A 14340-nucleotide genomic window follows, 5' to 3' on the forward strand; every position below is an offset into this window, starting at 1 on the left:
ATGCCCACTTTGTCCCCTGGAGGCAGCCAGCCCAGGGCGTCTCCCCACAACTCTTTCCCTCTGTCCCTCCAACCCAGGCCCGATACCTCCTTTCTCTGGGTCTCTGTTCCTCCCCCACCAGAGTCTCTGTTCCCCACTTTTGCTGGGTCTTTGCCCTCCCTCCGTACCTCTCTTTTTGTGGGTCTTTGATTCCGCCCTCCCCCGCTTCTCTGGTCTCTGTCACTCACTTTCTCTAAGTCTTGGACACACACACACACACACACACCCACGCCCTGAGTCTGTACTCACCCCTCTCTAGATCTTCGCACACTCCTGGGTCTTTGTCCACTTCTTTCTGTGGGCCTCTTTCCCCCACCCCTATCTCTCGGTCTCTGCCCATCTATCATGTGGGTCCCTGCCCCCCCATTTCTGGGTCTCTGTCCACTTTCTTTGGGTCTTGCTTTCTCTCTGGGTCTCTGCCCTCCTTCTCTTTCTCTCTTTCTGGGTCCCAGTCCCTCACTTCCTCTCAAGGTCCCTCTGCATGCCCCTGACTCCATATCCCCTGGGGGTGATCCCATCCTCATGCCCGTCCAGCCACCTGTCTCCAGGCCTCCCTGAGCCCTGGTGGTACCTGATAGGCACAGGGGGCCGGTGCCAGGGCTTCCGCGCGCAGACCCTCACGTAATCCTTCTTGTTGACGTTCTCCAGAAATTTCACGTACAGACGCTGGTACCGGTTTTTCGCATTCCCAAAATACCCCAAATACTAGGGAAGGGCACAGGAGGAACTCTGTCACTGTTCTGGCCACAGACCTGTGACTCCCACCTGCCCCGGCCACTGCCTGGAGGCCACAGGGAATGGGGGTTAGGGGGGGATGCCCTCAGGACTCACTGTAGACCCCCAGGGTACAGGAACCCAGCAAGAGGGGGGAACAGGGGTCCCAGGAGCCCGAGCCCTGCCTCCCCCACAAGCCCCAGCCCTGTGTTTCCCTCAGTTAACTTACATTACTTGTGGCACAAAACTGTCTCTGCCCGTCCTTGATCTCCGGGGTAAATTTCTGCAGCAGGGCCTTCTGTACCCTCCAAATGGGTGGGGGCTCGCGCCCCGTCTGCAGCGCCAGCTGGGGAGCACACCAACCAAGCCAGCTGGGTCAGTCCCCATTCCTGCACCTCCCACCCTCCTCTACAAAGACCAAAAGCAACCCAACTCGTAGGGGCCTATGGGCAGGGCAGAACTGCCCCTGTGGGCTCCTGAGACTGTACACCTTAATATGAGCAGACCTTAATATGAACTCACCTTTCTCCTTCCTTCGGTGCGACTGGTGGGTCTGAACTACCGACCTTGCCATTAACAGCCTAATGCTTAGCCGTGAGGCCCACTGGGGCTCCTTTCCCAGTGCAGCATCCACTAACATGTCTCTGACGAATGCTGTAGGGCTCCCCCCACTGCCATCGAATCGATTTCCACTCAGGCTGTAAATCTTCACAATTACTGTTTCTTCCTCCCGAGAGAATGGTTGATTCAAACTGGCAACCTTGATGCTGACAGCCCCAATGTTTTACCAACAGTGCCATCCAGCTCTTCTGGTATTCCCCCAAACTCATTGCCACCAACTCTACAGGACAGGGCAGACCCCCCTGTGGGTTTGGGAGACGGCAACTCTTCACGAGAATACAAAGCCTCGACTTTCTCTCTCGGAGTACCCGGTGGTTTCAAACTGCTGACTCTGGGGTTGGCAGCCCAGTGAGGAACCACCACTTTACCAGGGCACCTCTGTGCTGCACTAGGACATGCATGCTAAATGCTAGGGACACTGCTCCCATTCTGCTCCGGTCACACGCTCAATGATTACCCACTGCCCCCGAGTGGATTCTGGCTCATAGCCACCCTCCAGGACAGACCAGAAGCACTTCTGTGGGGTTGTGAGGCTGTCCATCTTTCCAAAACAAACACTGCTATCCAGGTGACGCTAATCCATAGCCACCCTACAGGACAGGGTAGAAGTGCCCCTGTGGGTTTTTCGCTTTCTTTCTTTTTTATTAAATACTTTTATCGGGGGCTCTTACATCTCTTATCACAATCCATACATTCATCTATTGTGTCAAGCACATTTATACATATGTTGCCATCATCATTTTCAAAGCATTTTCGTCCTACTTGAGCCCTTGAGATCAGCTCCTCATTGTTTTCCCCTCTTCCTCCCCCACCCGCCCCTGTGGGTTTTTCTAGAGTGTAATTTTTTTCCCCCCAGGGGAGAGCGCGAAAGCAGTCCCCCACTACCACAAATTATGCAGTCGAGCTTACCGCATTTGGGGAAATCGCAGGGATCAGCACATCCGGAGTGCACAGGGAAAACCCTGGGAAAACCACCTGCGTGGTCATGGTATCTCCCCTGCCAGGTAAGTATCGAGACTGAAGAGTTGCTGGTTCCGAACTGAAGGCCTTTGAGCTGTAACCACCAAGAGCTCCTTTAACTCTTTCAAGGAGCACAAAACCTCATCTTTGTCCCTCAGGGCAGTTGGTGGGTTTGAACTGCTGGCCCCGGCGTTAGCAGCCCAGGTTTGCAACCCACCAGCGCTCCTTCAGCGGAACTCACGGGGGCACTGCAGGGTTTCTCAGGCTCTAAGTGTTTCCCAAAGCAGACATGCCTCCTTGTTCTCCGGAGGCACGGCGGTTTGGGTTTGAACCAGTGACCTCGCTGTTTGCAGCTTGACGCTGATCCAGCAGTGCCCCCTGGGCCCCCTCTATCTGTGATGAGAACCGTTCAACCTGCGGGCCGTCCAGTCTTTCCTAACTCACGGTGACCTCGTGCTACCCGAACGAACGCTCCCTTCATTCAGGCTTCCGTGGCCTGGAGTCCTGGTGGCGTAGTGGTTATGAATCGGGCTGCTAACCGCAAGGTCAGCAGTTTGAGACCACCAACCGCTCCTCGGGAGAAAGACGAGGCTTTGTACTCAAAAGAGTTCCAGTCTTGGAACCCGCAGGGGCAGTTCTACGCTGTCCTATGGACTCACTATGAGTTTGAATCGGCTTGATATCAGCGTATGATTTTTTTTTTCCTCACCCCAAAACTCGTCAGAAGCAGACCGCCAGGCCTTCCTCCCGTGGCGCTGCTGGGGGGGTGTGTTAAATGCCAGCATCAAGGTTATGCGTTGAGAACAGGCTATCGGCGCCCCGGAAGGTTCTTGCCGATAACCTCTGCTCGTGTGACTCTTGGGCGAGGCGCCCCAGCGACCCTGCGCCCGAGGGTGGCTTGCCCGCAGGTGCGCCTGCGACGTCATTCCCGGCTGAACTGACGCTCAATTCTAGGAGCTGCTACTGCCGTCGTGGTTGTTGGAGCTGCCGTCAGTGAGTCGCGTCCGACTCTTTGCGGCACGCACGTACGTAAGCACGCACGTGCGCACGTAAGCACGCACGCCCCGGGGGAACGCCTCCTGGTCCTGCGCCATCCTCCCTAATAGGCTTGGTTCTCAACGCGGCTCAACGGCTTGAAGACAAGGGGCCCGGCCACCAGGAGGCTTTGAAAAGTTGGTGGGGAGTGGATGGATGTATAGATTGTGCTAAGAGTTGTCCGAGCCCCGATAAAATGATTTCAAACAAACAAACAAACAAATAAAAAGATACACAGGGGGAGGAAAAAGAAAAGTTGGTGGGGAAATGGAATAGAAGAAAGTTAAGAAAAAAGAAAAAGGTAATAGCCTCCCCAACCATGAGACCGGAAGAACTAGATGGTGTCCAGCGACCACCACCGACTGCTCTGAAAGAGGTCCCCCGCTCGGATGTCTTGGATTGAGTGGGACCAGAACTTAAGGCCCTAAGAGACCAGGCTGAGTGGTGGACAGAGAAACACCCCGGTCTATGGTCCCTCGTCAACCTTCAGGTCTGAAAACGAACGCAACCTCATGGCTCAACTTTCAGTCTAGTAGACAGGTCTATAATGTACACACAGGAACCCTGGTGGCATAGTGGCTACGTGTTCGGCTGCTAAACTCAAGGTCGGCAGTTCAAAACCAACAGCCGCTCGGCCGGAGAAAGTCCAGGTTTTCTGCTCTTGAGTCTTGGAAACTCATCAAGGCAGCTCTACCTCGCCCCGAGGTGTGACTCCGATTCCACACGGACCCACTAGCAGTAAGTAGAAGCTACACACACCTTTACTACTAGTAGACAGGCAGAGAGAGAGGCTCATAGAGGAGAAACCAGACTTCCACCAAGAAAGAAGAGCTGGGAGTAGGAGAGGTCCTTTGGACCCAGGCTTCCTGTGCTGAGAACCTCCTGGACCCGGGCAAAGATTGGTGCCAAGACACACAGAGCTTTGAAGGACGCTGGGCCCACGATGTCAAAAGGGAGACAAGGACCTTCCCTCAGAGCCAGCACGGAGAGAGAAGGTCTCCCTCTAGCGCCTGCACCCTAAATTCATGATTAGAGCCTCCTGAAGTGTGAGAACATAAATTCCTGTTCGTTAAAGCAACTCACAGGCGGCATTTCTGTTACAGCATCCCTAGATAAGGAAGACCGGACTCACTGCCATCGGACTCACTGCCATTGAGTCCATTGGACTCACAGCGATCTTCCAGGACAGGACGAGGCCGACCTGCCCCTGTGGGTTGCTGAGATGGTAACGCTTTTTTTTTTTTAATCATTTTACTGGGGGCTCTTAACAGCTCTTATCACAATCCATTCATTGTGTCAAGCACCTTTGTACATAGATGGTAACTCTGGATGGGAGTAGAAAGCCTCATCTTTTACCTTTGGAGCGGCTGGTGGTTTCAAATGGCTGACCTTGTAGTCAGCAGCCCAATGTGTAACCACCACACCACCGGGGCCCCCTAACTAAGACGGTGGGTTTTAAACTATACATACTATATATAAAAACATATAATAAATATAAGTATATGCAAATGGTTATATATGTAAGTATATACACATAGTATATGCATTTATATGCAGTGTTCCCAGCCCTGAAGCCAAATAATCATTGGGATGATTAAAGATTATGGTCATCAGAGGCAATAATGAAAACTTAAAGTGACAGGGAGGGAGAGGGCGAGATCCTGGAGTTACATCAGAGCCAATTTCCAAGGGAGGGCTGTTGGGAACCCCGCACAATCACTTCATAACATGATGACACGAACTTTCCAAGCAACACAGGGAGTCCAGGACAGACAAACCCCAGGACCAATAATGAGAGTAGTGGTACCAGGAGGGGAAGGTGTGGGGAGAAAAGGGGAACCGATCACAATGATCTACATATAAACCCTTCCCAGGGGGACAGACAACAGAAAAGTAGGTGAAGGGACACATCGGACAGTGCAAGACATGAAAAAATAATAATTTATAAATTACCAAGGGTTCATGAGGGAGGGGGGGGGAATGAGGACCTGACACCAAGGGCTCGAATAGAAAGGAAATGTTTTAAGCACGATGATGGTATCAAATGTACCAATGTGCTTGACACCAAGGATGGATGGATGGTTTGTGATAAGAGCTGTACGAGCTCCCAATAAAATGATTAAAAAAACCAAAAAACTTTCCCGGCCACTCAAGTCAGGACATTCCCTGAACAAACACCCTGCCACCATCTGCCCACTAGAGGCCGTCAGAGCCTTCTGAGAGTGGAGAAGAGGGCGAGCATGGGACATGTGCCATGAACACAGACGGGTGACAAGTGGTGGCTTGTCTCTTATGAGCTGTGCTGTGCCACCCCTCCACAGCAATCACGTGTCGTAAACCTCACCCCCACCCTTGGCAGGAGGCACCCTGTGGCCCAGTGGGCTTATGAGTTGGGCTGTCAACCCCCAAGGTCGGCGGTTCGAACCCACCAGAGAAAGATGAGATCGTCCATTTTGGAAACCCCCCAGGTTTGCCCCCTAGGGGGTGGTGTCCCTAGGAGCTGGAACTGACTCAAGGGGCAATGGGTGTCCCCCTGCCCCCCCACCCCGACAATCTGCTTGTGTGACTGAGACAGACTAGAAAACCCTAGGGGCCCGGGACACAGATGCGTGGGTCGGTGCCAACCCACTGACCTTGAGTCGATTTTCAGACGCAGAGTGAGCCCATAGGACCAAAGAGAGCTGTCCTGGCCCCCTTGTCTTTCCAAGGCTGTCTGTCTTGACGGGAACAGACAGCCCCCATCTGTGGCGGCTGATGGCATCTAAGCCACTGACTTTGTGCATAGAAGGCCCTGTTCCCCGGTACTTAACCCACTGTAACACCAGGGCTCCGTCGGCTCCGCCCTAGAATGCACGACATCATCTCCCAGCCACACCTGCAGACCTGTGTTCCTGAGGTGGTACCCACCAGCGTGGACTTTTCAGACAGAATCCAGGACAGATGAACCTCTCAGGACCAATCATGAGTAGCCATACCAGGAGGGTAAGGGGAAAATGGGGGGAGAAAGAGGGAACTGCTCACAACGATCCCCCTATAAACCCCTCCCAGGGGGATGGGATGGACAACAGAAACGTGAGTGAAGGGAGACATGGGTCAGTGTAAGACATGAAACAATAATAATAATAATAATAATTTATAAATTATCAAGGGTTCATGAGGAAGGGAAAGAAAAAATGAGCCAATAGCAAGGGCTCAAGTAGAAAGAAAATGTTTCGAGAATGATGATGGCAACAAATGTACAAAGGTGCTTGACACAATGGATGGATGGATGGTGATAAGAGTTGTACAAGCCCCATCCAATACAATGATTTAAAAAATAAAATTGAAAATAAATAAATAAAATTTTTTAAAAAAGGGAAAATGTTTTGAAAAATGATGGCAACAAATGTGCAAATGTGCTTGACACAATGGATGGAAGAATGGATTGTGCTAAGAGTTGTATGAGTCCCCAATAAAAGGATAAAAAACAATTTTTTAAAACGGAGATTAGGTACAAAAGCCAGCAGGCAGAAATGCGGGTAGAAGATCCCCAAAGAGGGGAGGGGGGTGAAAAAACCAAGGGGCTTCTTTCTCTTGAAGCTGACAGAACCAGAAAGCCTTCCGTCCCCCCAAACCGGCGCCCGGAATGGGGGCTTCCTGGCACCCTCTGCTGGGAAGGGCCAGTCTTCGGAGAGGGACCTGGTGCTTCGTGACGTCCAGGGTCTGGGACAACGAGGAAGACCCTTCCATAGATGCAACGGAGCAGCAGATGCCCCCGGCCACAGCGACCATTGTGCAGGATGAAGAAACAAACCCAAAACACAGGCGTCAGGATGAGGCACAGGGAGACCCCCTGGCAGTCATGCTGTACACAAAATTGCCGGGAGCCAGAGGCAACAACTGGAGAGAATACGTTGTTTCTGTTTAGGGAAGCCACAACCTTGTGGGGTTGCCATGGCCCCTCAAGAGGACAGGGAAATTATGTTTAAACATGAGGAAACCTTGTGCCCGAGAAGAGTCTGCCTCACAGCCTTGCCTGCGGGCGGGCGTGGAGGGTCGGAACCTTGTACACTCAGACCACGTCTCCAAACCGTCTCTGCCAGAGACAGGGACGGAAAGTCCCTCTGTTTCCACCCCACTCCTTACAACTTGAGACACTCCCACCCTGGCCTGGGCCCAGGATCTGACCTCGGGGACACACGGAGACACAAATGTATGTATCCGTGGCCCGCGGGGAGCCTGGCTGAAGAGCTTCCACTCCATCTGCTCCAAGGAGGCTTCCTGGAAGAGGTGGTGGTGCCTCTGAGACTGGGAAGGAGCGTCGTATCCTCGCCAGGGGGTGGGGGTTAGGCAATGACCTCGGCTGCCCGGGGGGCAAGGAGGTGACAGCTGTGGGTCTAGAATAGAGAAACTGACAGACGTGGATAAATAAAGAACAAGGGAATCATGGGATAGCCGACAGGCAGCACCGGGGGCATTGGGAGAAGCCAGAGATGAACTAGAGGCGGTGGCTGCCTTCACACTGGATTCAGACGGTGATGCCAATGGATTGGTCATGGTAGCCCTGAGCACTGGCCTAGGCAGGATTGGGTGCTGGGATCGATTAGCGATGTCTGTCACGGGCACCTGCTGGAACACTGGGGGCGGGGTCTTCCGGCTACGGACTGGTTATCTACCTCTGGTTTTGATCTTTGGAACAACAGGGCACCCAGAGAAGGGGGTTACCACCCTTGTTCGTAACTGGATGGAAACGAGATCCAGGGAGAGGTCTCGCTCAGCTGCAGTCACACAGTACAATTGAGGCAGGATGAGACTGAGCAGGTGTCCTGGACCCCCCACCCGCACCCCTAGGCAGTCACAGTGTCCCCTTCCTCCCTGCTGGTAACCTCAAGGCCTACGTGAGAGGCCCAGGAGCCACACCGGATTGAACAACCCAAGGGCGAACACTTCCTGCCTGGGGCTTCCTCTGAGCTTCAAGCAGAGCGATGTGCCTCAGTTTCCCTCTCCCTATCCCGGAGATCAGTCCCACACTCTCTGACCATCTCCACAGGCGACCGTCCCCTCGCCATGTGACCTCACTGTCCCATTAAGGAGCCTTTCCGGAAGTCGTCAGACCATCCCTGCCTGAGGAGACATTCCCCCATAGCCTCCTGCCCACCCTATCCCACAGAGCCCAGCCTCTCTCCCTACAGGGCTCTTCCTCCTGGGTTCTCTACCAGCCCCGCAGTGATGAACCTCTCCTGGGAATTTGAGCAAATCAGATTCTCTCCTGGGAGTCCGACTGAACCAATCAAGGGCCTCTCCTGAGAGTTTGAACCTGGATAAGCTTAAGGCCCGGAGACTATAAGCAGCAATGTCTGATGCAAAAAGTATGTGGGCTAGAGGAGCCCAGGGCCCATTCACAAGAGAGAGGAGGAGCCAGAGTCACGGGACATGGGCAATAAAATGCCATCCAGGCCTGGACAATTCCTGGCCACCTACCTGTTTGTCAGAGATCCCTGTCCACAAAGCCAATGGGTGGGTTTGAACTGTCTCATGTTAGCATTTAACCCATGTCACAGGGCTCCTTAATACCTTCCATAGCTCCCACCCACTTTACCCTGGCATCCAATGTCTAGTGTGGCCTGGCCCCGGCAGCCCACTTGCCCAGCTTGTGCTCACTACACCGGCCACCAACCCAACATCTTGCATCCCAGCTGATCACAAAGACACCAGGCTTGTCCTCACCTCTACGCCTGGGTTCACCTTCCCCCTTCTCTTCTCCACCCATCTAACAGTAAGTGCCTGAGGTTTACAACTTGTTCCTCCTCACAGCCACCCACTGAAACGGGGAGTTCCTAGTACTCCCCATTCCCCACACTGGGAAGTTGAAGAAGAGTGGAATCCAGCTCAACTTGCATCATAGGCTCAGCTATGAGCACCAGACTCAGCAGAAGCAAGTGCTGTGATCCATTAGTGATGTCTGCCACTGGCACCGGCTGGAATACAGGTTCCGGGCATCCATTTCTAGCTTAGAGCCAATTGCCTTTTTCAGTACTCAGATCCGTTTGAAAGATGCAATCAGATGTGGGAAACTGAGGAACGGGAAAAGAGTGTATGCGGACACCCTAAGTGCAGCCCACTCCATTCTGTTAAGATAGTTCCCCTAGAGAAGAGCTCTGGGACACCTAAGGTCAAACCAGCTCAGTAGGCCAAGGTCAAGCCACCATATGAACTCTAGGACCTCCCCTCCCATGTATCCCTCTAGCACAGTGGTTCTCAACCTTCCTAAAGCTGCGACCCTTTCATACAGTTCCTCATGTGGTGAACCCCCAACCATATTATTTTCATTGCTACTTCATCACTGCAGTTTTGCTACTGTGATGAATCGTCGTGTAAATATCTAATATGCTGGGTATATTTTCATTGTTACAAATTGAACATAAGTAAACATAATTCAAGCATAGTGATGAATCACAAAACAATATGTAATTATCTATTGCGAAATATTTATGTGTTTTCCGATGGTCTTAGGCGACCCCTATGAAAGGGTCGCTCGACCACTAAAGGGGATCGCGACCCCCAGGTTGAGAACCGCTGCTCCAGTACATGCCCTTCCTGCCACATATGCGTATGATGTGGCTTCCATGGCTGATGGTTATGCAAGCCTGTGAGAGAATACATTCTCTCTTCTCTGGTTCCAGATTCTGTGGAAGAGGTGAGCCCTTGCCTGCCTTGTCTGATGTCTCTTTAATGTACCCTTCAATGACACAACCACTCCTTAGGGCCCACTCGGTTGTGGAGGCCAGTCCCCCATTATCAGAAGACACCGGCACGCTGTAATGATGCTGAACAGATTTTGACAGAGTTTCAAAGACGGAATAGAAGGAAAGGCCTGGTGAGCTTGTCTTGAAAAATCAGCTCATGGAAACCCCACGGGTCCCAACAGCCTCTTCACTAACTGACCATCAGGATGGCGTAGGGCTGGGCAGGGTGTCCATCTATTGGGCATGCGTGCCCATCAGGTGGGGTTCGACTCAGCACTGCGAGCCAACCTGCACAAGCATAAAACGCACACCGGGCTTTGAACCATGGGTATGAACAAACAGGAACGTGCATACGAAATGTCTCACTGAGTGTTCGGCATTCTCGGACGACGACCGTCGAGATGTATTGTGGGTGGAGGAAAGAGTAAGAAATCTCTTTCCAACAGCTAAGGTCACCTGCTCTTTTTCTTTTTTCAACGTGCCCCTCCCCCCACCCAATTTTTAAATGACATAGATGGCTCATGCGATCATTTCCATTGAGCCACACCCCTCCAGGGATGCCCTGGTGGCACAGGGGTTAAGCGGTGGGTAAGCTCGCTGAAATGTCCGTGGTTTGAACCCCCTAGCCACGCGTGGTTTGAACCCCCTAGCCACGCCATGGGAGACAGATGCGGCAACTAGCTTCCATTAAGGGTTACAAAACAAACCCAAATTCACTGCCATCGAGTCAGCTCCGACTCACAGTTCCCTAATAAGACAGGGCAGAGCTGCCCCTGTAGCCTAGGGATATACTCCTTACGGGGGCAGACAGCCTCATCTTTCTCCCTCAGAGGGGCTGGTGGTTTTAAACTGCCGATCTTGTGGTTCGCAGCCCAACAGACCGTCATGCCACCCACAGAGCTGAAAGGTCACTCTCAGGCTCAGGCTCGTGAGAGGTAAAAGGGGACCCAGCCTTGAACAAGGGGCCTTGCCCAAGGTCACTGAGATGAGGAACAGAAACGAGCACACTGGGCGGAAGCCATGGGTTGCCGCCCAAGGGCTGAGGTCTCCAAGCCACCAACATGCCAGCCCTCACCCTGAGGGAGCCAGGAGGGCCCTGGGCCCGTTTTACAGCCCCAGCTGGCCCGCCCCGCAGCACCTGCGCCAAAGGGCCCTCACCTCCCCACCCAGAGGCAGCAGGAGCGGCCGGGCCCGCGTCCACCCGCACCCACGCCTGTTGTATTTTAGGCAGCTGAGTGCTCGCTTGCTGGCCACCGTCCCCTGTCCCTCGCCAGCTGGGGGGTGGTGTCAGATGGCACTGGCTCCCATCCCGGCCTGGCACTCACCAGCCGAGGGCCCCCCTCCCACCCCAGCTCTCTCGGAGAGTGCACGTCCTCCTCTGTCAGACTGAGAGGGTTGTGGGCCCCACCCAGGAAGCTCTGACCTGCGGCTGACATGCCAGGAGGAGGGCACCCCCCAAATCCTAACCGAACACCCTGCTGTCCAGGCAGTTGCCACTGGGAGGGATCCTGGGGGACAGAGAAGAACTGTCCCACAGGACATCCAAGGCGGTCATCTTTACACAGAGGAGCCTGGAGGCACAACATGGTGGGCTGGGTTGCTAATCGCAGGATCAGCAGTTCGAATCCACCAGCTGCTCCACAGGAGAAAGAAGAGGCTTTCCACTCCTATAAAGAGTGACAGGGTTGGAAACCCCCAGGGGCAACTCCCTGTACTGGCCTAGGGGGGGCAGCGGCTATGAGTCAGAATCAAGGCGACAAAACTCAAACAAACTGGCATGGAGTCAATGCTGACTCATGGCAACCTTAAAGGACGGGACAGAGCCGTCCCTGTGGGCAACCGAAAGCCTGTGCTGTGTACCGAGGCAGGCAGCCATATCTTTCTCCCTGGGAGCAGCTGGTGGTCTCGAACGGCTGACCTTTGACAACAGTAAGGTATCAGGAAGGAGACGATGGGTTTCGCCAAAGGTCATGAGCCCAGGGGCCCTGTGAAGAAGGGTGATGGGAAAATGTCGCAACAGTTAACGGTGGCGGTGGCCCAAGGTGAACGCGATGTCACCGAACCGCACCCGTCAAAACGGCAGCCAAAGTCTGGCAAATTAGGTCACGTGATTTAAGCAAGGACCAGCGGGCGGAGGGGAAGGAGTTCAATTCACAGAACTGACTCGATTAAGAACGGCCATGATGATGACGATGATGCCTAGCCTTCATGCATCCCATAATTATATCCCCCGCATTTTTGAAAAAGTGACTCCCCAACCCCACCAATCAGCCCACCCCCACCCCATAATGAAATGAAACCCAGAACTGCCCAGCTAGGGCCGGGCGTTCAACCCAAGTTCAACCCAACTGTGTAGTTCCAGAGAAAATGGTAAAACAAAATAAAGAGGACTGGAGGTTCAAATCTACCCAGTGGTGCCACAGGACAAAGGACTTGGAGATCTGCTCCCATCAAACACTGGCCAGCCCAGAAAAAAACCCTCCAGCTGGTTACATGGTAACAAAAGGGGAGGCAGTGGTAACATTGTAACACAGAGGGCTGGCGGTGATACTGTAACACAAGGGGGTGGTTACACTGTAACACACAGGGACAGGCCTGGAAATAGATGGGGCTGAAACTGACAAGCAAATCTAGGGTCCCCAGGTCAACACCGCATCCATCTCTTTCTGTATGGGATGGCCCTGGCCGCAGCCCGCTGACCTCCACAGCTGGCTCCCACCCTGCCCCCTGCAGAGCACCACTGACCTCACCCCATGCGTACTGCATGTCACGAATCCCTGTCTTGTTGTAGCCACACCAGCTTTGGTCCGAGGGCCAAACGTCAGCAGCCTGAAGGACCCTGCTTACCCAAACACCACACGGCTAGAGACCACATGCAAATGAGCAAGTGTGCCCATTCTCACAGGGTCCCCTGGACTCACGGCGACGCTAGGGGACAGAGTAGAACTGCCCCTGTGGGTAGCTGAGACATGGCTGTGTGGGCACAGCAGGGACCCTCATCTCTCTCCCTGGGAGCGGCTGGTGAGTTTGAACCTCTGATCTTTTGGTTAGCAGCCTAATGCTTGGCCCACAACGCCCCCAGATCTCCTGGGTTCAGGTACGGGTCTGACAGTAAGACTTGATTTACAGAGGGTAGTGGGGAGGTGGGGGAGAGATGGGGAATACCGATCACAATGAACGACGCATAACACACACACACCCCCGCCCGGGGTACATAAAACAGAAATGTGGGGTGAAGGGAAACAGTGGACAGTGTACCATAGGAAAATAATCATCATTTATCATTTATCAAGGGTCCACCAGGGTGGGAAAGAGAGTAGGTGGGAGCTGATACCAAAGGCTCATGTAGAAAGAAAGTGTTTTGAAAAGGATGGCAGCAGGTGTACAAACATGTTTGATACAATGGATGTACAGATTGTGATGAGAGCTGTCAGAGCCCCCAATAAGATAACTTACATATATATATGGATATATGGATATATAGATATATATAGATATATATATAACTTACATTTATATATATATATAAATCAATCAAGGTTTATAGATATATATATATAGATATACATATATATCTCACCATAAAAACCAGTAGCGGCCTGGATTTGGCCTGTGGGGTATAGGCTAACAGCCCCTTAAGGAGAGGATGAGGATGGGAACAGACTGGTCTATAAGGGAGATGCTGAGTAAAACCCTGTCAGATTCATTACAGGTTCCCCAGGCTGTACGGCTTTATGATAGAAGACAGCCTCACCTTTCTCCGGGGGAGTGGCTGATGGGTTCGAGCTGCTGACCTTTTGGGTTTACAGCCACAGTGCTTCCTCTCTGCACTGCCAGGACTCCCTGAAACCTAGGCAATATCCCCTCTCCACTCCCCACCACAAGCCTTCAGTTTACAAGGCAGGTAGGTGCCTGTGCGTCTCCACAGTTATCCTTACGGACCAAAGTGCGTCATCCCCTCCACTAAGATGTGCTGAAATTCTAACCTGCAGGTCCCTTAGAATGTGGCCTCTTCTGGATGCAAGGTCACTGAAGATTTTATCAGTTAAATTCACACACAGGGTCCACAGAGCAAGTCCTGACCCCACAGAGGCAGCAAGGAAGAAGGGGGCCATGGGACGCGAATAGAGCCGGGCAGCAGCACAGAGAATATCCCCAGGTTCATCAGCCCCTTAAAAATCACAGCCTACAGGAAACCAATCTGCACAGCCAAGATGTTACTTTAATAAGAAACTATGAGGGGGGC

At 52.9% G+C, this 14340-nt stretch overlaps 1 protein-coding gene and 1 non-coding gene across 2 annotated transcripts in view; both read right to left on the minus strand.

The window, feature by feature from the left end:
- The window catches only part of PRR12 (proline rich 12), a 45055-nt gene that overhangs the window by 17842 nt on the left and 12873 nt on the right, over positions 1–14340 (minus strand). The window contains exons 8-9 of the mRNA XM_045292632.1: positions 983–1099; positions 611–744 (exon numbers count right to left, since the gene is read on the minus strand). Coding sequence (XP_045148567.1) covers positions 611–744; positions 983–1099 — 251 coding nt within the window. The remainder of the gene's footprint in view (positions 1–610; positions 745–982; positions 1100–14340) is intronic.
- LOC115870426 lies at positions 2228–2386 on the minus strand. The gene has a single exon (XR_004046701.1). It is a non-coding gene; the product is annotated as a U1 spliceosomal RNA (small nuclear RNA).

The sequence above is a fragment of the Echinops telfairi genome, unplaced genomic scaffold (genome assembly GCF_000313985.2).
Source record: "Echinops telfairi isolate 266 unplaced genomic scaffold, ASM31398v2 ScPeMD7_655;HRSCAF=1070, whole genome shotgun sequence".
Taxonomy (NCBI): domain Eukaryota; kingdom Metazoa; phylum Chordata; class Mammalia; order Afrosoricida; family Tenrecidae; genus Echinops; species Echinops telfairi.